Raw genomic sequence first — 26294 nt, 5'->3', positions numbered from 1 at the left:
CTCTCTTTAAATCTGGGACAGTTCCCTAGTCTTTGTCTTTTATGATCTTGGAACTTTCCAGGAATGCTAGTTTTTTTGTAGACTGTCTTTCCATTTGGAATTTTCTGATTTTTTTCTTAATGATTAATTTCTAGCTATGCATTTTTGGCAGGAACTCTGCAGAAGTGATGCTCTGCCCTCTCAGCGCATCGTTTCGGGGGCACATGATGTTGATAGGTTTTGGTACTGGGGGTGTTGATTTTATTACTTGGTCAAGGTGGTGTCTGCCAGGTTTCTCTGCTGCAAACAGATGATTTTCCCCTTTGTAAGAAATCAGTGTCATATTTTTAAACTACATAGCTTGTTTCTCATCCTTCTTTCACAGTCTAATTTTAACATTCATTGATGATTCTTGCCTGAAACAATTATTACTGTAGTGTTTGTGAAATGGTGATTTTTCTATTTTTATCATTCCTTCTACATTTAAAAATCAGAATTCTCTTGTAAGGAAGAGCATTTCATTCTTCCACCTTTTATTTATTGAATTGTTTATTTGTATCAGTGTGGACTCATGGATATTTATTTTGTTCTATGGCTGGTAATTCATGCATTCGTTTGCTAGGAGTGTCACAGCAGTGAAATACCATAGATTGGGTGACTTAAACAACAGAAATTTATTTCCTTGCAATTCTGGAGGCTGGAAGTCTGAGATAAAGGTGTTGGCAGGTATGGTTTCTCCTGAGGCCTGTCTTCTTGGCTTGTAGATGGCAGTCTTCTCTTTGTGTTGTCATGTGATTTTCCCTCTGTGCATGTGTGTTTACGTTCAAATTTCCTCTTATAAGGACATCAACCATATTTGATTAGGACTCACCCTAATGGCCTTATTTTAACTTTAATACATCTTTAAAGACCTTTTCTCCAGATACAGTCACATTCTGAAGTACTAGGGGTTACAGTTTCTATATATGGATTTTGGGACGACATAATCCTAATCCATAACAATCCAGGACTATCATCATTTTGTTGCTTAAATGATCCTACATTTGGCCATTGAGATCCCCTGTACATTGGCTCCTGTGCCCTGTCTCCAGGCCTCCATTAATCTTTGAGCACTTTCTTACTTTTTAGTATTACAAGCCATTCCAGGCATATGTTGTACTTTCCCTGGTCCAGCCCTGAAATCATCCATTTCTCCAAGGAATCCTCACTCCTTTTATTGGATGTTGGTAACAATCACCATCTGGGTGCTTCTGTTGTGTGCTAAAGTTTGAGCATCTCTGGTAGAGTGGGCAAGAGCCTGGACTGCGGTTTGAATTCAGCTCTAATTTCTTCTTAAATGAGTGACATCCAATTAGTTACTTAATCTGTATAAGCCTGTTTCCTTATCCGTTAAGTGGGGATAATGCTACCACCTCTTAGAATGGTAATAAGGATTGAGTGATGTCTTACACGAAGCAGTTAGCACCGTCCCTGGCTCATAATCAATGTGCAATAAGGATTAGCTTTCATTATTAAGTGAGCTATTTCTAGAGACCAAAGATCGAATAACACATTACCATCTGCAGGACGGGCAGATTCTAGAGGGATTCTCAAGAACTTCTCAATGACCTACTAGAATCAACTCTGCATATTACTTTGAAGAACTTTATCTTGAGATCATACCTGGCATTTTCAAAGAATGTCTAGGGGAGACCACCCTGTAGCCCCATTCCCAGCACTTTGGGTCCTTAAGAAAGCAGAGCTGTGAATGAGACAGAGGGTCTAGTTTTAATTCCCTATCTCATAATGAAACTGGTTTGGTTTCTCATTCCTAGGTGGGCCACCTCCCTTGAAACCAGGAACTTTATCTCTCATTCCTTCTCCATTTGGAGGACCACCCCCTAAAGTGGTAGTGTAGTGTGGGGAGATGGGTGATGTGCCATGGATTTTAGTTTGTCAGTTGCCATGGGAACAGGGAATCATGGTGAATGGGAGAGATCATAGCTATTAGGACCATGTAGTGTGTCTGTTCCGGTTTTTATTAAATTTGTTAATTATCTCTTTGTCCTTTTTTTGCAGAGAGCACGGATAACTTTATCTTGTGTAAGTCTGCTTTACCTGTTTCTTTGAAACTGATTTATTCTGATACTATCGGTAACTATTGAATTCAAATAGCCCTCTCTCCTATTCCACATCATCCCTGGCCCATGGCAGCTGAGGGCATCTGAGTGAACTGTGAAAGGGAAATGAAGGGTAGCAATGCTTTTTAGGCAGTTCCAAGCCCACTTTTCTTGGGTAATCACTCTGGTTCACTTTCCCCCAGGGACTTTTCTAATGTCTGATGATGTTGTGGATCTCTTTACCTGGATAAAGAGGGGCTGTGTGAGGATGGACATGGGTTTCATGTGCCTCTATAGACCCCTATTGATCATCTTAGTTGTTCTCGCAGAGACAATATGGAACCTATAAACCTGCTAGTGTTTCTCACCTGCTTCAGAAGCCTGAGCATTTGGCCAGGACTCGCCTCATGAGAGCTTGACTTACAAGGTTTCCTGATAGTCTCATGTGTCCTCAGAAGGAATTATTGAGGCTTAGTTTATAAGTGATTTGGGGCTAGGGCTAGACAATCCTAAAAGAATTTGGGGTTTTGTTTATGGACTGTGGGGAAACCTGCGTTTATTCCTTTTTCTTTTTTTTCTCCACGGGAGGTGGGAATAACAGCAGCAACTGCTGCCATTTCTGCCCTGTGTCTGGCTTGAGATAGTAGGTGCTGTTTAGAAACACCCTTGGCTTTTTGGTACTGATGTCAATATCATCTGTGATTTCTTTAGTTGTCTTCGGCCTTAGAGGACTTGTAATCTTGCAGAATATCCCTTCAGAGAATTCTGAATTGGGGCCATTTCTTGTCAAGGAGGTGATTCTAGATGGTGGAGTGAGGGGAAAATTGATACTTGGCTTCCCATCCTGGCCTTGCTGGCTAAAGGTGGTGTTTCCCGGTCAGATGGTTCTATTTTTTTAACTTAAGCTGCCCTTGTGTTCTGAAATCAGTGTTAGGGGAATGGATAGTGGGCTGTTTGATGGATCCGCAGACCTCCTGGATCTCACTGAGGAGTAAAGAAGGAAAGAGGGAGGGCACGGGAAAGGCAGGGAGAGGAAAAGGAAGGCCTGTGGCAAGGAGTAGCAGAATGTCAGCAACAGCTGCCACCACCAGTAACATTTGTCTAATCCAGACCCTGGCCAGGATCCCAAACCATGTTTCTTTTTTCTGTTCCATAGCTCATGGCCCAAGTTGCCCAGGTTATGTTATTTTCTCTGGGGTGGGGGTAGGGAATGGGACTGAATGTCCTTTATTCCTGTGAAGCCTGTCCTTGAACTGTAACACCAGCCAGATGGTCAGATAGGAACCTGGTCTCTGGTGGCGGGGAGGTGGGGGCGGTCCTGCAAAGACTGGGGAAGGCAGACTGAAAGAGCCTGGCTTTCAGAGGATGTTCTCCAGGGAGAAGTCTCAAGGGAGCTTGGGAGTTGGGCAGGGACTGTGGCTGAGCCTCCCCAGCCGGGAAGCTAACTGTCCTCCTCCTTTTTGTGTTTGGTTTTCAGTTGACGAAGTGAGTCCCACACCTCCTATCACTGTGACCCACAAACCAGAAGAAGACACTTTTGGGGTGAGTCACTTCTTGGTCAAGAGGAGTGTGTTGACTGGCATAGTCATTTTCAGACTTCATTTGTGTTGCTAACTTTTCCAAATATTATCTTACTTGAAACTTTGAAAAAAAAGTAATGAATTGAACTACATTCAGGCAGTTTAAACCTTCCTTGTTGGATGGAAATAGTTCATTGTTTGAGGAAGTCTTTGACGATCTGCTCCAAGCCCTAGGGTTCAGAAAATCCCCAGTCTGTTAGGAGCCCAGCTGGGCCTGATTTGCAGGGGCTGCTAACTGTATAAGTTTCCCACAAAAGGGCAAGTTGCTCAGGGCATCTCTTTGGGTGGGTTTTCAAACGCCCACTCCTACTATTTCAGAGCCTAAGATTACTCTGGGGAGGAGGAGAAAAGATTCTTTTTAGAATCCAGATCTTTTCGACTTTCCTGGATAAGAATGTTATATAAGGAATTTTAACATGAAGATGCAGAATTCACTTGCTAGTTAAAACAAAATTAGAAGCCTCTCTAGGCTTGTTTTTGCATCTGTTAGAATGGCCCCAGGTGAGAAGGGGCTCAGAACATTGAATCGTGGAACTTTCTCTAATCAAACTGGGTAATTTATATATTTTTAAATGTTCTTAGGGTCTTATAGATTTCTTCTTCTAAAGACCTTACTCAGTGTTGCAGTTCTGAGAAGGCTACAATTACTATGGCAGTAGGACTGTTCTTATCTGGGCACACACATTATTTTCAAGGAAATTGGGTTTTCCGTGATTGTTGCTGACTCTCTGTTTCTGGTTCCTCATAGGTATCCATAGCAGTTGGACTTGCTGCTTTTGCCTGTGTCCTGTTGGTGGTTCTCTTCATCATGATCAACAAATATGGTCGACGGTCCAAATTTGGAATGAAGGGTAAGGTGGGAGTTTCATTTTCAAGGGTGTCATGGGGGGAAACATTACTGCTTTTGATCAAAAGATACTGTTTTAATCTCCCATTGCTCTCTGAGAGGGCCTCTGATCATGGGGTCTAAGTAGTACTGGTGGAAACTCCTGTTTGCCGCTTGTTCTTGGTAATTATGGATTGAAGGCAGTGTTGGGATCTGTGGGAACCAAACTGTAGATCCACATGGTTTTGTTTTGACTGCTGATAAACATCGCTTAGAAGGGCTTATGCAATGAGGATAATTTGGAAAGGAAGTTGGATTTCAGGGCAAATGAAGAGAGACTTTAGTTTATTTTCATTACGGGTGGGTAAACGGACTCCTAGTTTGAGGACACGGTTTTCCTCTTGTTTTTGAAATTGTGTTGGGAAGGCATCAGCACAACAAGATGTAGGGTAGACTCTGGCATTGGAAAGCTGCCCATGCAACGGGATCTCAGCACGTAGCTCTACACAGAGTCCCAGAGTGGATGCCAAGAGCAACATGATTTCTAAATCTGCTGGCTGGCTTCCATGACATACAGTACTCCACTCCACTGTGGCAGGGTGGGGTGGTGGGATGTGGCTCTTTGCCAAGGCTCGGGTAAGGGGACTGGCATGAAAGGGGTTAACATGGTGAATTAGCATCCACCTGCCTGGTCTCAGAGATGGATGTGACCAAATGGTTCAAGAGAGGCTGGGTACCAGTTCCAAAACAGAAACTTGAATTTCAAGATATACTCCAAGCTGGGGTTTCCATGTTTGGCGATATTGGGTGGGGGTGGGTAAGGAGGGACGATAAGAGGTTTGACAAGTTATCAGTTTGCTGAGCCCAGAACTCAGGTTGGTGTTATCTGGTGAGACTATGGGATGTGTAGAGAGATGAATTTCTATAGATTCTCTGCATGAGCTTGTGTCTGTGGTTGGGGACCTTGGGGCTCAGGGACTGAAGAAGAGTACATGAATGGCATTCACAGAGATGGTGATCCTCTGAGTTGCATGCAAATGTTGGAGTATTTGTGCATGGAACCAAACTAGTCCGTAGCTTTCACTATATTCTCAGAAGCCTCTGTAACTCCTTGAAAATTCAGAACACTGATATATAGGGAAATACCCAGAGAGGATTAGAAGGGTAGAAAACCCTGTAATCCCAGCTACTCTGGAGGCTGAGGTGGGAAGATTGATTGAGCACAGGAGGTCAAGGCTGCAGTGAGCTGTGATCACACCACTGCATTCCAGTCTGGGCAACAAAGCAAGACCCTGTCTCGAAAACAAACAAACAACAAACAAAAAATGGGTACAGGGTGCCCTGTTTCCAAAAGGTTTCTGCCTTTGCACTCTCTGCTCTTGATGAACCTGATCAAGTCACAGCAAAGCAAGCTAGTTTTTCTTAAGTCATCTGAGATATTTTGACCAAGAGAAAGACATGTGCAGGCAAATTATAAAGATGGGATGGAAGTTTGGCTGGAAGCCAGATGACTTAAACAAAATCAGACCACTCTTAGGCACCTAGATTGGAGATGTCTTATCTGCAAACACAACATGCCAAACAGGGCTTTCTAGATCTAGAAGATGAGACAACCACTGAGTGAACGCACAGCTTTCAATCTTTGGATAATTCTTGGGCTCCTGGTTTTGAGGACTGGCACTATTATTGCCTGTGCAAAGTTTTCCTACCATGCAGGGAGCTTTTATAGCTCTTCCTCCTTCCACCTGAGAAAACATCAGGACCTTGACCAAAGGGAAGAATGGGGCATTATTGCTCTTCCCCTGAGGAGGCGCACCACCAGCTGAGACCCTGCAACATGCTTGGCAGTGCTGTGAGAGCAGATTTTTCCTATTAATTGTCATCCTGTTTCTGGAACAGCGTGTCCCCATGTCGGATGGATTAGGCAGCACCCAGGGTGGTGCCTCCCCTCAGCTGTCCTCAGAGCTTCTCCCAGCCCCTGCTCCCCTATCCCAGGCAGACCTTCCTTTCTTGGCCCTGGTTGGGTCAGGAGAACATGTCCACGTAGGTGGAAGTGAAATATCCTCTATTGTAAAGTCAGGCAACTTAAAGAAGTTATACTGGAGTTATAGGCAAGATGAGATGGTGTATCTAAGACTTACCTTGTTTAGAATTCAGCCTGAATCTCTTTCATCTTTATGAAGCCAGATTATGTTTAGGTCTCACTTTAGGATAAATAAGGGCAAACCAAAAATAAAATTCTAAGCCCCCCAACCATCGAATGCATCCCTCTTCTCAACAAGGGCATCCCAAAGTTAACCTGAAAAACTAGTTCGGACCATGATGGGAAGCAGGGAGCCATACATGCTTCATTAAACCCTCCTTCTTTTTGGAATTACTGATAGAATAGACTCGTTAAATCTGATGAGAAACATTTGCAATCTAGTCTGTCCGATGCCTGCTACCTGGAGGCTTCATCTGCATCATAAAACCTTGGTCTCCATAACCTCTTATTGAACCTTCCTATTGAAAATAACTCTTTCAACCAATTGCCAATCAGAAAATCTTTGAATATGCCTATGACTTGGAAGCCCCTGCTTCCAGTTGTCCTGCCTTTCTGGTCTGAACTAATGTACATCTTACATGTATTGATTGATGCCTTGTGTCTCCGTAAACTGCATAAAACCAAGTTGTGGCCCAGCCACCTTGGGCACATGTTCTCAGGATCTCCTGAGGGCTGTGTCACAGGCCATTGATCACTCATATTTGGCTCAGAATAAATCTCTTCAATTATTTTACTGAGTTTGACTCTTTTCTTTGACATAAGCAAATGCCTCAAGCTGCATTAACCTTTGATCTTTTATTGCCAGCGAGCATCGCAGTCTTGGATAAAGAGTGATGACACGGGTACCAGAAGTTCCCCACCTTTGACTTAGGGAAAGCCTTGTCTCTTCACATCCACCCCAGTCTCAGTTTTGAATTTTCAAGTCTGGGTGAGAATCTACAATGCCACTTAATTGCTCATTGGCTTCAGCAAAGTTACTACCTTCTCAGTGCCTCTGTTTCCTCAACTCCATAATGGTAATAATACTACCTCCCTCACTGGGTTGCTGTGAGTGTCGAGATCTATGTGTAATTGACATATCAAAAGGCTCCATGGGAACATTTCTCCCTTCTTTTCTTTATGTATAAACCTTTATAGGTTCTTTTTATTGCCTTCCAAAAAGGGCTGCCCATCCAAGACTCAATCATGCCCTCTTTTGTCCTGCACAGTGTTTAGTAAAATGCCTTTATTATACGCTAATCCCAGTACATTGTCATTTCTTTGCTGATAGACCATATGTCTGTCCTACTTGACCAGGAGCGACCTATGGCAGAAATCACAGATCCCTCAGCCTAGTATGCCTGAAAACACCACGCGACATTTGACAATTGCTTGTTGAATTTAGAAATGAATGACTTTAATTTTAATAGTAAAAAAAGTACAGCTTATAAATTAACAATGGGCTAGTTAGAGTTAATAGGGAGATCTGAGATATCTGGGCAGTAGGAATTCGTGAGATGATGATAGGGAAAACTCATAAACAATTCCCCATCCACATCTGAGGGCCAGGTGTGTCAACAGGGAGGGCCTACTAATAGGAGCTTTACTTCCTTCTGAGAAATAAAAAAAATACAGAAAAAGACAAAGATTAATATAACAAACACCCATATTCCCTCCACCTAGAATAAATGACTTACTGTTTTGTTTTATATTTGCATTTACTGCTTTTAGTTTTGGAAGATATAAAATATGACTAAAACTAAAACCCCTTTAGTCATCCCCCTGGTCCTATTCCATCCCCATCTCCATAGGCAGCCGCTAGCCTAAGTTCAGCATCCTCCAGTTCACTGACTGAAGCTTCTTTCCCTGTATCTCTGTCTCTGTCCGCTGTCTCTCCCCTCATGGCTGTCTCCCAGATAAACTCACACCTCCTGGACTGCCAAATTAGCAACCACCTCTACTACATGAATGATGAGTGGCTAAGGCTGGTAAACAGTTCATTTTCATACTTCTACCTATATGTATATGTACACATATATGCATATGTCTCTGTATATCCATATGTAGACACACAGACATGCATATATATCAATACACTTACAAAATGCATTACTCTGTGCGTGTTTTAATTTATATTCATGCTTATACTCTCAGTAACTTGCATCTTGCTTTATTTCCTTGTCATATGTTGGAGATCTCTCTCTGTTGGTATGTGTAGGAATCCCAATGGGTGCCCATTTTATGGGAGATGAATATATTAACCAGATCTCATAGAAACAAACCGAACATGCTTTGTCTCAGAGCCCTCCAACTGCCATGTTGTTGATCAAAATTTTGGCTTGGGGAGGGGGTCACCTTGGGACACAAGCTCATCTTCTTTTGGAATCACAAAGGCTTTAAGATGGTGCTAAGTGTACAGTGGGGGTTTCTTTTTGCTATTGATGAAGTCTAATGCTTCAGAGTGGCAGGGGTGATTTGTGAAGTATTTGGCATGTCCTGGGCACTGCCCTATCAGCCAGCCCTCCTGCTGGAGCAGGGCCCTGGAGGTCCCCACTGTGCTAGACATTAACTCTTTGATTGTCAGATCATGGGGTGGCCAGGGTGGTTGGGAGGTGGGTACTTGTGGGGTTCAGGGCATGGGCTATTTACTGCAGCTACAGAAACATATAAAAATATTTCAGCATTTTAACAACTAACTAGAGTGTACCCTTGCATCCTGGGCCTGGAAGTGAGATGGTTCAGAATTTAGGCCAAATTCATTCTCATAAAATATTGTTAAATTAGGCATTAAAAGATCATGACAGTGATCTGGCTGGGCTCTCCTGTATCTGTATTTCCAGGTGAAGAAACTGAGACCCAGACAAGGAAGTGACTTGCTTTGGTTTGGCTGAGTTTTAGCTCCAACCACTTTCCACAGCAACACTAATGCCCTAACTCCTTTGTCTTGGCTGCAACACTGTCCACATCCACAGTGCACCATCATCATTTCACGTGGTCATTAGAACAATAACCAGGCAATAGGTGTTAGTGTGTCTGAACAATAATAAAACTTGCTGTGTAGTTTTCATATAAGGTGAGCATCAAAATTACTTAATAGAAAGTATAAGGTGAGCATGATAATTATTTAATAGAAAAAGAAGCAAGTGTGTGGATCTTTTGCAGCCTGTAAAAAAAAATATACATTATTTGGCCTCTTTTCCTCTTGACCACCTCATAAGTATCTTCAAATACTTCTAGATCAGAGATACTGTGAGAATTACTTCACACTTCTTGGCTTCCTCTTACTCCCATGGAGAAAACAGAATAATTGTTTTTCAGAGCTGAAACAGACCTTAGGCTTATTAGGCTAATGTGCCCATTTTACAGCTAAGGAAACTGAGACCCAGAGAGATGCAGTGATGTGCCAGAGCACACAGCTAGCAAGAGCCTCCTGGCCCTGCTTTTCCACATACTTGACTTGTGCAGAGAACCTGGGAGGGTCAGGGAAGTGAAGCTGGATTATGAATACATCAGCTCAATCCCTCCAAGGCTCTGATTAATTAGCTTTGAATGTTGTCCCACTTAAATGGGGCTTTTGAAAATTCTCTTATTAATCCACTTTTTCCAACCTGGGGCACTCGTGGCCTTGGGGAAAGATAGGAGCTGATGGAGGAGTAGGCTCCAAGAACTTCCTTCATTTATTTTCAGACATGCTAGAGACTGCACGCGTGGCAGGGCAGCGGAAGTGGGAAGGCTGGGAAGGAAGGGCATCAAGAACTGCTGCTTGGGCTTTCGGCAATGCCTTAAGTGCCTCATCAGCAACCACTTGCCTTTCTTCCTAATGGCTGGATGTGTGCTGGTGCCTCTGATGGGCCTGCGGATGAGCACTTGCAGGACTGTTCCATTGTAAATTAGCGTTAGTTAATAGGTACTTAAAGTAAAGTGGTTGCCTATTTGATTATGATTGGGGGTTATTAACATTTTTTTCCATAAACAGATGGTAACTGTCCTCTGAGTGGATTGTAGAATCCTGCCAGAGTCTTGATTTGGAGGGACTGGCTCCTGCCAAAAGATCTCAGGGGCTGCTGCCACATTGAACGATCTTGTTATCCTGGTTTCACCGCTTGGTTAAGGGAATGATTAGAGTTGGGAAGGAGTCATTTCTGCCTTCTCTCCTAACCTTGGGGCATTGGACTGAGAAGAGTTCCTTCCAGGTGGAGGGAGGTAGGGGTGGGAGGGATCTTGGACTCCTGAGGTTTGATGCTGTAGGTTGGCATTTCTTTCTCAGCTGGGACAGAGTGTCCCTGTGTCTTAGCCGTGTGTGCAGAGCAGGGGAATTGGTACTGGAAGTGTGGTGTGCCATAGGAGATATCTGAGGTGACTGAAAGGGGGCTTGGACCATGGATGAAAGCACTATTGGTATTGTTGAGTAAAATAGTTTCCTTCGCCCTGCACAATACACTTATTTGACTACATTTAGCAGGGGGTCAGAAACCAAGAGCAGTGCAAGGCAGACATGAAACTGGGTAAAGGAATTGGGTTTCCTGGCTTCCCAAGATATGTCCATTCTTTTTTCCTCCTTGTTTTCTTCCTTCTTGACTTCTTTTTCTATTTCCTCCTCTGAATTGACATGTGCAAGGGAGGAGGGTAACTTTGGCCCTTGCCATGATCCTGTACTTGGGATTCCTGGTGTAAGATGACTCTTTGAACATAATGTTGAGAGTGGTTTCTGGCTTCTTTCCTGTGTTGTGATCCCAGGGTCCTCGTATTCTCCTAACAAATGTTTGCATGCCCTCCTTCTCTTTTCTGACATTTGACAGACCTTCCAACCACCCCCCTCCCTCAAAAACGCCTAGTATTTGACCAATTCTAAATTAAAGAGGTTAGGTTTGTAGCAGATCCACAGGCAGGACATAAATTTATAGAAGCCAGGGGTCTTCTGCTTCTCCTTCTCTGCTTTGAACTTCATTGAGAGGCTCTGACTGCAGACAAAGCCCCACCCCTCTTGATGACTGAGTTCTAGAATGTGGTGCTTGGAGCTTTGAGAAGGCTGGAAAGCCATGTGTGTTTTTCTGGCATGCTTTTGCTGCCCTGTCCTTTGTGGGAGCTTTACAGGGGTGCAGTGAATCATCATAGAAGTCCCTACACGGTCACCATTGGTCGTGTGGAGGCTGAATTTGCTCTGAAGACTCCAGCGAACCAAATATTCCCTTGCATTGACTCCCCTATTCAAAGGGAATTCCCTTGAAATAGAGGCTGATGCAAAATATTTTTCCTCTGTGGCTACCTGCTAGCTGGCTCTTCTTGGCAGGCCTCTCTATCCTGTTCAGCAGGGCCAAGGATGACCACTATGCTTGGCTCTATAGCCAAAGTGATGGCATCTCAGGTTCATTTAGTTTTGGCAGCAGAACACAGTGCTTACTAACTTGTGTTGTTGCAACCGGCTCCCACAAGATTAACAGCCCCATGATACCTTACCCAGTTTAGAAGTTCTTCACCTTTTGTCCCTTGCTACTCATGTGACAGGTGAGATCACATGCCTTATGCCCTACTGTGGATGTCACCAGGCTTTCCCAAAAGTGCTGGCTGTCACAGTAATTTTACACCTTAGGAAACTATAACAGAAGATGAGTTAGTAAATGAGATTTTAAAAGCTAAGAATAAAAGTAAATTCAAACTGATTTTTGGCTTTTAAAAAGTCACAAACTTTAGTAATTTATTTTTCATCAAAAATCATGGTGACATACTTCCTCACTGATCCCAGTTATCCTACGATATCACGGTACAGGATGGAAAACCAAGAGGGGCTGGGGTTGCCAGCTTTGACTTTCTAGCATCCTTCTTTGTTCCAAATGTTTTTTACCCCCTGCAAAGTCAGGTTGTGGAAACTGCTGCAACAGACCCCGTCCTGTCTTCTCCTGGCACGTTCTTCCTCTCTCTGCATATTCTCCTCTGGGTCTTGGAAGCTTTCACTTGTGCAGAAGAGGCATGATGATAGGCTTTGGCTGATGAGAAGCTGTCACGTGGCTGCAGTACCCAAGACCCATGTTTATGCAGCTCATTCTCCTGTGAACTCTGCAGAGGGCTTTAGGATGGTGAGAGAGCAGCCCTGGAAACCAAAGACAGCAAAACAGAGAGATCAAAACAACTGCTAACTGGAAAACACGTTTTTGGACTAGGGGAGAAAAACCACATGCTGAAAATAGCAGCCACCAAGCCGACGGCTGCAAATCCCCAGCCCCAGGTCCTTGACACCCACTGCCCTTTGTGCTGTGGTTCCTCATGGAGGATGAGCTGGGCAGGGGAGTAGAGAGGAGTGCACTGCAGGTGGAGGAATAGCATCCTTCAGCCAGCTGTACTTCCAGCAAGCAGGTGTGTCTGCCACCTGTTCCAGGGAAGGAAGCAGAAGCCTGAGGTTGGTCTATCTCTGGCCCTTGCACTCAGAAGGGTTAATAACACTCCCTGTCTCTCTTGCTCACTACCCCAGCATACTTAGAGAGGGACCAACCAAGTTACTCTGGTGCCTGCCTCTTTATTCTTTTCTCTCGGATCAACTCTGTTACAGCCAGAGGGGAATGTGCTGCTGGCTTCCTCCCTAACAGGATCGGCTACCTAATTTGTGTGGCCCAGTGAAAAATGTTCAGAAAAGATTAGAATTTCCAGACAGCTACAGCACAGCATTAAATCCCAAGCTAAGGTTCTTTTGAGCATGGAGTCAGGTCACAGGTCCACGAAGCCAGCTCTGCTTCCTGAATACAAAATCCATCATGGCTTAAGATCCTAGCTCCTTTGTCTATCCTGAATGGTGATGAAACAGGTATTTCTGTACTTCCTTTTAGAGAGAAGCTGGGATTTGGGCAAAAGACAAGAATATCAGTTGGTTTTTTACTTCTAATCATAGTAGGGGAAGAGAGTGACAGGCATAAAGCATTCATTGAGTACCTACTGTGTGCCAGACATCTAATATATCTTCAAATATAGGGTCTTCTTAGGTGGCTATTATTCCCACTTTAAAGATGAGAAAGCTGCTCAGAATTGTTAAATCGCTCAAGATCATGTACCTGGTAAGTATCAAAACTAGGTTTTAAATGAGTTTATTCTAAATTGTTGGTTCTCAATCTTAGCTGCACATTCTAAACATCTGATAAGATTATATAACTTCCCAAACCTAGGCCACACTCCAGGTCACTTAAATCAGGGGTGGGTGTTCTTTTTTAGTTCCTCTGGTGATTTCTATGTGCCGCTAAGGTTGAGGAACAATGGTCTCAATCCAATAGACGTCCACATATTTCACTGGTTCTCCAAGTTGTTTATGTGGTCTGCAGACCAGCTCATCTGATAATGCTGGGAGCTTGTTCAATGTGCAGTTGCCTAGGGTTTACCCCATACCCACTGAACCAGACTTGGGGTGACTGGGGGACGAGCAATTTCTCTAGGTGATCCTGAATGATTGCTGGGGTTTAGGAACTACCATCCTATACCTGTAGAGAGACAATGGCTGATAACATGAACGGTACTTCTCAAACTTCAACATGCAAGTGAATACTGGAAGATTCTGGGGATCTGGTTAAAAATGTGGATTCTGGTTCAATAGGTCTGGGGAAGGCTGAGAGTCAATATTTATCACAAGGTCCCAGACAATGCTGCTCTGTGGACCATGCTTTAAGTAATATTAAGTAATAAGGGGTTAAGTTACTGGTAAATACTTCAGGCCTGTGACCTGGGAACTTAGATCACCTCTCTGCTTTTTGTTTTTTCCTGAGTGCCAATTGCAAAATGAACCTGCCTCAAAGGTCTATGGGCTGGGATTTTGTGACTATAAGATTACAAACTATAACCACCACTTTTTTTTTTTTTTAATTTTTGTATTTTTAGTAGAGACGGGGTTTCACCACGTTGGCCAGGCTGGTCTCGAACTCCTGACCTGAGGTGATCCACCCATCTGGGCCTCCCAAAGTGCTGGGATTATAGGCGTGAGCCACCACGCCAGGCCTCTATAACCACTACTTGTAAGGCATTTCAGTTCTATCCTCTTTGGGATAATATGCCTCTCTTCTTTCCTAAAACTGTTTCTGTAGTGGCTTCCTTGGTTTGAAACCAAACTGCCACCTCTTTCCACATGAGGGCACTTGTAAGGTCTGCTGCCCCAGTTGATTTCAGTAAACTGTCAGGTCAATCAACACTGATGCCCCCACTGAAGGAGTGGGGGCAGAAGCTCAGAGAGTCTAGCAGGCAGCGGGCAGCCGGCATTCCCAGCTCAGAGCTCCTTGAGCTGCTGCGACAGTCATTCCTCTCTTTCTTTAGAAACTTCTTTATCCTGTTTGCTCCCCCTCCCACCCCAATCTGGAATGAAATGTTGAGGGCTATAGAAAACCGGAAAAGCTTGTGCTGGCAGGCCCCGGAGTGGCTCGGAGTGGATCTGTCAGCGGGCGGAGGAAGCCCCATGGGTTAAGTTGGTGGGCTGCCCGGGCTGCCCGCCGGCCTCAGAGACACTGCCCTGGGTGGTGGCTGGAATCCCATTCTTCCCAGTCTTGCTGCTCTGGCGGTTGGTATTCACACTGGAAGCCTGCCCTGCCCTCCAGTTTACTGCGGAATAAGAGTTGCATAGTTGGCAGAAGACCAGAGCAGTTTCCAGGACTGATAAGTCCTGGAAATGCCAAGCCTTTCTACCTGACAGGCATCTTGAATTCAAAGGGCCTCTGTGCTGGAGCAGCCCTGCAAACCTGTTCCCAGGCAGGGTCAGAAGAATGGCAGCATCTGTCTATCTGCCAGCAGGCCTTGACATGAAGCCCCAAGGAGGGCGTCCGGGTGGTTCCAGGAACTGCCTTTCAAAAGTGAGTCCTTCCAAATAAATGGAGTTCAGTGGGTTGGCCTTGGACCAGTTGAAGGGGGTGCAGAGGGGCACCCTGTTGTTGGCCTGGGCTCTAGGGGAAGCAGGCAGGATTTGAGTACTGTTATGAGCCATTATGTGTGAAAATGGCTCCCACAGCACCAGCCCCCTGCTTTGCGCCTGCTTTGCAAGGGGCATGCCAGCCCGATGGGGCTGTGTGTGCTGCTTGCTGCCTTCTGAGGAGAACCGCTATCAGAAATCAGGGGCCATCCAAGAGCTTGGGAAAATGGACACTAATGTTGGCTGTTGCCCAGTGTGTAGAATGGGGTAGCCTTTCTGGAAAGTGGCTTGACAATATTTATTAAAAACCTAAAATCATGAAAGCCCATGCCTACTGACTCCACTTCTGAGAATTTAACCTAAGGTAATACTCACAAATGGCTATCCATATTTGTGGATATGGGTATTTATCCCAGTGTGACTTACAGAGTAAACTTGATAAATAAATAATTACTTACAGATCTAACAATAAATGACTAGTTAAGTATTAATACATTATGGTCCATATATATGATATAATACAATGCAGACCTTAAAAATGACAACTTTTAAAAGTAGATATTTAATGTTTCTGAAAGGATACATATGCAAATCATAAGAAAACCTAATAGTATAAAAGATAATGGAGTAAAAATGTGAGTTTCAGTCCCTCCCTAATTTCCTACCACTGGGATAACCATTACTTAGAGGTTCTTGCATATCCTTTCAGAGATAGTCAAGGCTTATGCAAGGATATGTTTCCCTGTTGCCTTTGTGCAAATGCAAGCTTGTATTCACATTATTCTGTGCCACATTATTTCTGCTAACAGCCTGTCTTTGAGATGATTTAGTATCAGTTCATAGAGATCTACTGTGTTCTATTTTTATAGTTGCATACCAAGAATGATATTTTAGCAATATGTATTGACATGTGAACATGTTTACAATATATTTCCAAGTGAGAAAAGACTCCAAGCAGCTTCTCTAGTGCCATTTTTTTGTTGTTGTAAAATAAAGAGAAAATATTTTTATACACATACCTAGGAAAAATACTGGGATCATATGGAATTATACGTCAGAATATAAACGGTAGTTATCTTTGGGTGGTGGGATTTGGGATGCTTTTTTATTTCATCTTTTGTGATGTCTTCTGAGTTTTCTGTATTGAACCTTAAAAACAAAACAAAGCAGATGTGAGACCCATGAGGACAGTGGAGCTGTTCCTCCCTCAGTGGATCCAGAGGCTGACTCATTCCCCCACCCAGGATCCATCTGCCCCTTTGTGGTGAAAGCCACGGCTCTGGTGTCACTTAGGATTGCTGACTGCACAGAGCAGGATTCCCATAAGGTTGCCTCATGCCACGTGCTTGACAGTCATTGATGGTGGTGTGTGTATGTGGTTGTTGGTGGTGGTGGGGGATACTGATTAAAATGCAGATTCCTGGGCCACATCTACTGAATCTTATACCTTGATAGTAGGCCCTGGGAATTTGCATTCTTAAAAAACAGGCTGGGTGGTCATACTGCCATTAAAGTTTGAGAAACTATTGTGTAGATGAGGAATTTGCCAACTGTTTCATAAAAGAGCAGAGAGTAAATATTTTAGACTTTGCTGGCCATATGGTTTCTGTTGCAATCACTCAAGGCTGCTGTTGTAGCATGAAAACAATCATCGCCAATATGTAAATGAATGAGCGTGGCTGTGTTCCAATAAAACTTTATTTATAAAAAACAGGTGCCAGGCCAGATTTGGCCTGCAGGCCATAGTTTCAGACCCCATAATTTCATGTTACCCTTTAAAAAATTAGACCAGCTGTGGTGGCTCACGCCTATAATCCCAGCACTTTGGGAGGCTGAGGCGGGTGGATCACCTGAGGTCAAGAGTTTGAGACCAGCCTGGCCAACATGGTGAAACCCCATCTCTACTAAAAATACAAAAATTAGCCGGGTGTGGTCGTGTGCACCTTTAGTCCCAGCTACTCAGGAGGCTGAGGCAGGAGAATCACTTGAACCCAGGAGGCAGAGGTTGCAGTGAGCCAAGATCACGCCACTGCACTCCAGCCTGGGCAATGGAGTGAGACTCTGTCTCAAAAAAAAAAAAAAAAAAAAAGAAATTGATCAGTAGGTGGGGGAGTCTACCAAAAGCTCCTTCTGTTTTGAAGAAGCAGGTCATAATATTAATAGCTACAATTAATTAAGTGATTATTATATGCCTGGCAGTTTTCAGACAAAGCCTACACCTTAATACAGCCCTGCATAGTAGCTATACCAACAAGGCCATTGAAAGAACAAAGTGATTAGCCCAAGCTTACATGATCAGTAATGGCTGGGTTGGTCTGAATGCAGACTTGGGGAGGAAACTGGTAATGCCACAGTCCTATTACTCTCTGGTCTTTGGGAAAGAATGATTTCAAAATCTCTTCCCAGGGCATCAGGCACACACAGGTCCCTCTAAGCCCCCAGCCTAAGGAGGAATAGCCACAGCCATGCACTTGGTGGTGGTACAAATCCTGGGGTAACTGTACCTCCCAGATGCCTCGACTAATTGGGGTCGTGAGTGGTGTGGGTTCTTCCAGGTGCATTGGACAATGCTCAGGTTGAGGTGGCTCAGTTCACTTTCTTGAAGGGGAAGAGAGTGCTGTTGCTATAGAAATAGCTCAGGTCACCGTGCTGGACCTTTCTGAGCCCTGCTGCTCAGAGTCTCCCATCACTGGCACCAAGAGCCTTTAGAGCCAGGCTCCTGACAGGAGACTTTCTTGCGTCCCTGCCCCAGTGACCATGAAAATTTCCAGATGGCCAGTGTTAAACATTCACCCTGCTTTAAAGCCAATGGAGATAGGTTAGTGCCCTACGTGTCTGCAGACAGGGCTGGCCAAGAGAGACTGTGGCAGTGGCAGGCAGAAGGCAGTCCCTTCCTTCCTTCTGTCTTCTTCCCAACCTTCCTGACCCTCAACCACATCCCGACTCTAGGGCAAAGAAAAACCTTCTGAGCTGAATTCAGCCTCTGGGGCCGATGGTTCAGCTTGATGGCTTTGCCAGCTAGCAACGTCGGTGGTGCTAGTCCCCTGTGAGGTTACTATTATAAAAATACTAGTGTTTTACATTTATAGACAGCCCAGTTTGCCTTGAGATGTTGGTTTATTACATAAAATCTTGAAGGCTTGGGCTGCTCATTGGATTAACTGAAATAATGGACATAAAACAGAAACCAGAGGCCGGGCATGGTGGCTCACGCCTGTAATCCTAGCACTTTGGGAGGCCGAGGCGGGAGGATCACGAGGTCAGGAGATTGAGACCATCCTGGCTAACATTGTGAAACCCCGTCTCTACTAAAAATACAAAAAATTAGCCGGGCGTGGTGGCGGGAGACTGTAGTCCCAGCTACTCAGGAGGCTGAGGCAGGAGAATGGCGTGAACCTCGGAGGTGGAGCTTGCAGTGAGCCGAGATCGTGCTACTGCACTCCAGCCTGGGCAACAGAGTGAGACTCTGTCTCAAAAAAAAAAAAAAAAAAAAAAACCAGAAACCAGAACTTGGAATCCAGAACCCAGAACACACTGCTCAGTCAAATAGTAGCAAATTGTATCATTGTTACCATCCATATTATGAGAATCAGTAGTCCACACAGCAGCCCCCTTAAGTTGATATTATCATTCTGTTTTTCACACATGAGAAAACTGAGATTCACAGACCCTGCTAGAGTTCTAAGGAGGGTCAGCAGGTTTGTCTGGCTTCCAAGCCGCATGCTCTTAGTCACTATCATGCATTTTAAAGTCAGAATATAAGGAGACCTAGGGCTGCTGGGAACCTTAGGGAGTCCCCATCCTAGGGACCTGCAGAAAGCCCTTGACAGATTATTCTTCAGTTCCCTCAATCACCTGAGAGCCTCCTGCCTTCCCACAAACCAGTGAGTGTCAAATTCCCTAAGCTAACAGCTTCATACTGTCCTCGTATCAGTTAATAAGCTGCTTACCCAGCCTCAGGTGGACATTTGACTGTGGGTTAATGGGGCCTTTTTTGGCCCTGGTCCTGGCCCTTTAATCCACTCTCCCACCCCTTTCTGCGGTCTTTCTCTCTCTCCAAGGACGCAAGTATTAGTACTTCAGGAAACAACACAGCACCTCCTGGTAGAAACCTCAATTCCATATTGCACTTGAGGTCGTGACTAGCCACCTGCCTTGGAAGGACCCTACCCAGGTTCAAGGAGGCAGCTTAGGCAGATGTGAAGCAGCAGCCTGGATAGATGCCTCAGCCATTGAGCCCCAAACCATGCCCAGGGGTGAACCCCCACCCCATCGCTCATCATCTGTATCTCAGTGAATTTCCTGTAAACTAGAGACATAGGAGTCATTCTTGACATGTCTTCTTGCCCAGTCCCCATCTCTTTACCCCTCCCTGCTCTTGCACAGCCCAGTCCTGTCTTTGTGATCTAAATATCTCCTGAAGTTGTCCCTTCTCTCTTTGCACACTGCCACCCCTCCATTCCCTCTGGAATCCTCCCACATGGCCCTGGACCTGGCCCCTTCGGTGTGTGCCCTGCTCTGCAATCACAGTAGCAGACTCATGACTTTGAAATGAAAATGGGGTTCTGTAGTAGACTCCTGGTTCTGAAATGAAAATTGGGCCCAGGAGTCTAGCCCCTGCCACGTCCCCAGCCTCACCAAGCTATAGGGTTTCCACTGCTGCCAACCGTGTTCCATGCTCCCTAAGACTGAGGTTCCTCATGCACCTTCCCTCTGTAGCACTTTGCACAGTTATTGACAGGAGCATTTGATTAGTGCTTTGCCTCTCCAAGTCGACTGTTGGGTTTGCTCACTGCAGCACCACTCATGTCAGCAGACCACTTAAGGCATAGGGTGCACGAATGTCCTCTGGGCCCCTTGGGCATTGCAGCCAAAGGGCTGGAACCTGGAGCTCCTCCTCTGACCACCCCTAGTTTTGTTACTACTGTGATGAAGATATAATCTGGGATCTTTCCTTTTGGTGCCTGTGGATTGCCTGTAAGATGGAGACAGGGATATTCAGGGGGAGATTGTTCTCCTCCATCCAACAGCTCTTGCCTTGCATTTCTTCCTTCTGCCTACTCCACGGTGCCCGCAGACAGGAAGACACTAGGGCTGACCTGCCTTTTCCTAAGATCCCACCTCCATGTTTATCTGATCTTCTTTCTTCCTTATTGTCTCATTCTTTACCCACCACTTTGTGCAGTATCTGGCCAATCCTATGGCTTCTTTTCCATGCCATGACACTAAGATTTCTTCCGCAGTCATGCTACTGGGGCTCATTAGAATTTAGAGCTAGACAGGCTGGGGTCGAATCTCAGTTCTGCTGCTTGGGAGCTGTGGGACTTCAGGTGGCTTATGGACCATTCTGGGCCTCCACACCCTCAGCTGACAAACGGGAGGGATAATTCTTATCATACAGGGTTTTATGAGAATTAAATGAAATTGTGTATATAAAGCAATTAGCTTAGTCCCCAGCTGTGTAGTAATCACTCAATTAATATGTTGAGGGGAGAAATCATTATGATTTTTGCTGCACTCAGAAAAGCTGTGAGTAATCCACAGGTTCCATTATGGCTGTGGTTGATAGGCCTGGTTTTATGGTAGAATCACATGGGGATCTTTAAAAATTTCAACAGCTAGGCTACTCCCCCAGCCAGTGGGTCAGAATCTCAGTGGATGGGCTCTTGGTGTTGGTTGTTTCTAAAGCTGCTCAGGTGATTTTCAGTGAGAAGCTAAGGCTGTCAGCCTGGGCTTTCTCATTCCCCCCAGCCCCCCATCTCTTTCTGCCAGAGCACGTATCTTGGAACTTAAAGGAATAGGAGGGATGCGGGCTGAAAACATGGCGAGAAAAGCTCTCTTTTATTGGGCTCCCATGATGTCTCTGGCACTGTGCTTGGCGCTTCACTTTCATGTTTCCATTTGATTTTCACTGTGAACTTGTGATACAAAAATTATTGTCCCTGCTTCTTTTAGAAGCTTCAGGAAGGACGAGCTCCTTGCTTAATGTCAGGTATTAGGTGGCTTAAGGATGAAGGACCACGATTCGAGGTTGGTGAGGTTGGGGGTCAGGACACTGTCTCCTCTTCTCTCCCTCCTGCAGCGTGTTCCTTTGGTGAGGTGACTGAACGCCCCAATTTTCCCCACCCTCCGCGTGAGGCCTGACTGCTGCACCTGTCCACTGCAGTGTTTAATGACCCAGCCTGCTTGCGGCTCACCGGGCCCTCACCAGTGATCTGCCACCTGTTCTACCTTGCGCGGTCGTGCTGTTTGCTTAAGGGGGAAATTTAAGTGCCTTGCAAAGACTCCCCATGGATGGGGGGAGAAGCATCGCTGGCTAGAAATGGGAGCATTGTTGTTGTTTTGTTATTGCCATCAATTTCCAGGCACTCTGTTGGGTTGGAAAATAGTGAGGGGAGGATGGGCAGAGAGAGGGAGGGATTCTTTCTTGTCTGACTGTGCAAGTGGATTAGAGAGAGAATTCTCTCTTTCATAGCTCCTCGAACTTTATGGTGCATGTGGAGCCCTGGGGATCTTGTTATGATGCAGATTCTGGTTTGATAGGTCTGGGGTAGGGCCTGAGGTTCTGCGTTTCTGCCAAACTCCTTATATGAGGCTGGTCCTATTGGTCTGCTAGCCACACTTGGCTTAGCAAAGCTTTAGCTTCCAAGTGAGGGAGACTTAAATCTATTTTTTGGCCCCTGCAATTTTTATTTTGGAAAGTGTCATGGAATGGTATAGAAATCTGGGTTCTAGCCCAGGCTACACTCTGATTTATCTTTGGATATCTTTTGAGCTTCACTTTTATCCTCTATAATTGGAGGGATTTGGATTAACGGCTTCCAAGGTCCCTTTCAGTTGTAACATTCTATGATTCTGTCAGTTGGAGAGGGTAGATTAGAGGGAGCATGGAGTGAGGAGGATGGGAACTAGCGGGAGGTGGGAGTTGTCAGGAGCACCCACTGCATATATGGGCTATTCTTTTTAGGATCACCAGGTTTGAATCCTGAGAGGCCAGAAGTGAGGAAAATGGGAAATGAACTTCCTTTGGTGCTGTGTGTCCAAGATCCCAGTGTAGACTATGAACTCTGGGCAGGTAGTGACAGTGACTCTTACTTCCTAATTCACATACTTGGCTTCTCCAAGTGGCAGGAGTGTATTTGGGGATGTCAGCCATTCTGTGGGTTTCATGGAGGGTAGGCACTGTGGAATACAGATACAAGCAAGGCACACTTTTCGTCCTTAGTGAGCACAGTGTTTTCTTAAGAGAATGGCATATCTTTCAGAACCTGGAGTCTTGCTGTTACTTTCAGATTGGAACTGCTCTTCCTGATACTGTGTGTCCAGCAACTGGGGTCTTTGCCTGTGGGCTACTGTCAGCATCTCCTGATGTCCTGACTGTTGGTTCTGGGTCTGCCCCTACCTGCGCAACACTGTATCTCTAGGATGTCGCTTGCTCTCCGCCTTGGGGTCCTCTACTTGCCTGCCATTGGGATGTCTCTGCTTTCTGCCCCTCTCCCCCTTGTTGGTCTCTTGGATGCCCAGGTAGTGACCACTTCCAGTTTGGCTTCTCCCACTGCTGACTGGGACTTAATGATGATAGTACGTTCTATTTGGTGGGTTCAGGTCTGAGATTGTGTGATATTTTTATGTTGCTATTCCCTGCAGAGGATTTCGCACACAGGCAGGCTTTATCCATTCTTCCCAATTAGACACATCTGTGTGCAAATGGCTAGGCCTTGGGCTCCTGTCTCTCACTGTTCTTGAGAGACCAGGAATGGGCCACAATTGGGCCAGGGAGGGCTTTCAGAACAGGGAGCCTGTGAAGTTTGGAGACAGAGTCCTGGTGTGGATGGGGGTGCTACCATGACCTCTTCAGTTCTTCTAGACCAACAGAAGCTCTTGAAACTGTGCATTGAGCCTAGGAAGGGACATGCCTTTATTTTGTACTTTATAGATTTTCTTTTTGAGACATGGTTTCACTCTGTCACCCAGGCTGGAGTGCAGTAATGTGATCGCGGCTCTCTGTAGCCTCCAACTCCCGGGCTCAAGTGATCCTCTCACTTTAGCCTCCTGAGTAGCTGGGACTACAGGTGCATGCTGCCATGCCTTGCTAATTTTTGTATTTTTTGTAGAGACAGGGTTTTGCCATGTTGCCCTGAACTCCTGAGCTCAAACGATCTGCTCACCTCAGCCTCCCAAAGTGTTGGGATTACACGTGTGAGCACTGCGCCTGGCCTGTGGACTTATTTTTATAAAAGGAATATATATTCATTACATAAAAATCTAGAAAATATTGTATTAAGAATTAGTGGTAATCTTATTATTCAGAAATGACCACTGTTAGCATCATATGTGAATACATATATGTAAATGTATATATGTACATATGCACATATATCTATGTAACTGTAGATCTGTACCTAAGTATCTATATTCCCATAATTTTTTTTTATTATTTTCTGAGACAAAGTCTCACTCTGTCACCCAGGCTGGAGTGCAGTGGCATGATCTCAGCTCACTGCAACTTCCACCTCCCAGGTTCAAGCGATTCTCCTGCCTCAGCCTCTTGAATAGCTGGGATTACAGGCACACACCACCACGTCCAGCTAATTTTTTTGTATTTTTAGTAGAGACAGTGTTTCACCATGTTGGTCAGGCTGGTCTCGAACTCCTGACCTCATGATCCGTCCCTCTTGGCCTCCCAAAGTGCTGGGATTACAGGCATGAGCCACATGCCCGGCCCATTCTCATACATATTTTAAATGTATACTTAAGTGAAAATGGTCTTGAGCAATTCAAACAGTGTTTGACCTATTTTTTTCACACAACACTCTTAAGCATCCTCCCGTGTCATTCAGTAACCCTGTCTCTAGCTTTTCCATTACTCTGCAAAGCTCATTTTCCTTTCTTACATTCTTTCTTCTTTTCACGTTGCTTGTGTATTATACCATTTCACTTGGTTAATTCAGAATCTAATCCATTTGCCCCAAGGCTGCATGGCAAAAGGGCAAAGTATGCATTTATAAAATGTGAATGAGCATAAGGAAGACACAGGCCAGGGTTGCTCAGCTCCTTGGCCCAGTAAAGCTCCCTCTGTGCGTGTTTTCAGCTTGGCTTTTTTCAGGGAGCCTCTGATAGGGGGAGCTTGGCAGAAGCCAAGCCAACCTTGTCCTGCTGGCCGCTGTAGCAGCCGCTGCATCCATTAGCAATTATGGGTCATCCACTGTGGGGCATTTCAGAGGCCTGAGGGACACAGCTCTGCCATGAGCAGAAACCACTGGGGCAGCCGGAATGGACCAATGAAAATATGTAATCTTGACAACAGAATCCTTGAACATATGCACACATACACACCTACAAATGCTCACAGAGTGCGATGGAGGCAGCAGAAAGCAGTGACTACGGGTGAACACTCTGGGCTAAGACTGGAATTGGAGTCCTAGACTTGAGACTTTCTTTTTGACTTGGGTGAGGCACTTAAACTTTCTGAACCTCTGCTGTCCTCATCCGTAAACGTGAATGGTGCTCACATGAGAAGGTATTGAGAGATTTGACTGGGATTACATATGGGAAGCATTCGGCATAGGGGCTCCACATGGTCCATGCTCAGAAAGTGGCCACCACTGGCTTAGTTTTAGGGATCTAAGAGGTGGGGGAAAGGCAGTGCTTCTGGTGTGTGTGTGTGTGTGTGTGTGTGTGTGTGTATTTCCACTCATGAGGTACCTTTCCTTTGATGAACGTATAATACTTTAAGGAGTTATTTTTATTTAATGTCTGTGTGAAGCACAAGGAAAAGATACAGCCCTGCTGATAAATCCAGACCCAGAGAAGCAGCGTATGTGGAACTAGTGGAGCGTGTACTACACCAATAGTAGGGAGATGCAGTTCTCCTCCTGCCTCTGGGACTGCATGGCTGTCTGGCCTTAGCTAGTCACTTGCTCTTTCTGATCCTCTCTTCTCATTACTTGGAATGAGCCAGCTGATTGGAACACCTCATTGCTAAGGTCTCTTCTAACCCCAACCATCCATGATTCTTTAAGGTCGCAGTGGCTAGGTCCTTGGGCCTTCCTTGAATGTTCGCCTAATTCTGGAGAGTCATTTCTGACACGTTAAATGTAGACAGTCAGACCAATGCTCTCCAGCACCTAGGAGAGCTGCAGATGGTGCCTGGAATTGGCAATGTTGAGAATAAGCTGGGGAGGAGGAGCCGTAGTTAACAATCAGGTCCACGGCCTCACTGGGTTGTGCTTTCTCTCTCTAGGTGTAGTTTAGTTTGAATTATTTATGATGATACTTTCTAGTCACTTGGGAAGATGAATGAAGTCTCAGTAATCAGAGCCCATGCACAGCCTCTCTTAGCTAAAGTCAATTGAGATATCAATCCATGAAGAGTGTCAGGACTAGAGAATTTCAGGGCTTGCCCCCAGGATGAGCCACAGCCAACAGAGTCTCATCAAGCAAAGGGACAGCCCAACTCGCAGAAGCAGAGTAAGGGTGCTCTGTCTTCTAAACATGAAAGGACAGGGCAGTAGAGAATTAATCCCTTGACTCTGGCCTCTTAGCCCTTGCAGGTGGATAACTTGTCCCCTCTGTTCTCCTTCCCATCTCCCTGCTGATGCCAATGAGATGTTTAGAAATGCCTTCTCCTCACTGCCCCTGCAGTCATAGTTTCCTTGAGCTCAGCACACAGAATTGGCAGTAAGAAGAGACAAGAGAGCATGAAGATGTGATGGCTCAGGCTGCAGAAAGGACTGGGAGAGGGCAGACAGCCAGGAAGGGGCAGACACACACACAATTTGAAGTAACTGAACTTCAGTGCTGATAGCTGGGAAGTGCCACCATCATGAGGCTGTCAAGAGCAGCTCACTGTAAGTCAAAACATTGTGCTGATGACAGAGCAAGAAGCCAGCAGCTGTAATCTTTATCCTCATGAAAG

At 45.2% G+C, this 26294-nt stretch overlaps 1 protein-coding gene across 5 annotated transcripts in view; it reads left to right on the top strand.

Moving 5' to 3' along the window:
• Positions 1–26294, top strand: part of NTRK3 (neurotrophic receptor tyrosine kinase 3) — a 392667-nt gene that overhangs the window by 134799 nt on the left and 231574 nt on the right. For 3 of the 5 annotated variants that reach the window (XM_054531808.2, XM_063716294.1, XM_054531809.2), the window contains 2 exons: positions 3556–3620; positions 4407–4509. In XM_054531808.2, coding sequence (XP_054387783.1) covers positions 3556–3620; positions 4407–4509 — 168 coding nt within the window. Of the gene's footprint in view, positions 1–2037; positions 2062–3555; positions 3621–4406; positions 4510–26294 lie in introns of all 5 variants that reach the window. The other 2 variants (XM_002825781.5, XM_024232832.3) reach the window with 1 other exon arrangement.

This window comes from Pongo abelii, chromosome 16, assembly GCF_028885655.2.
Source record: "Pongo abelii isolate AG06213 chromosome 16, NHGRI_mPonAbe1-v2.0_pri, whole genome shotgun sequence".
In the NCBI taxonomy this organism is placed as follows: Eukaryota; Metazoa; Chordata; class Mammalia; order Primates; family Hominidae; genus Pongo; species Pongo abelii.
This window is presented reverse-complemented; position numbering and strand designations above follow the sequence as displayed.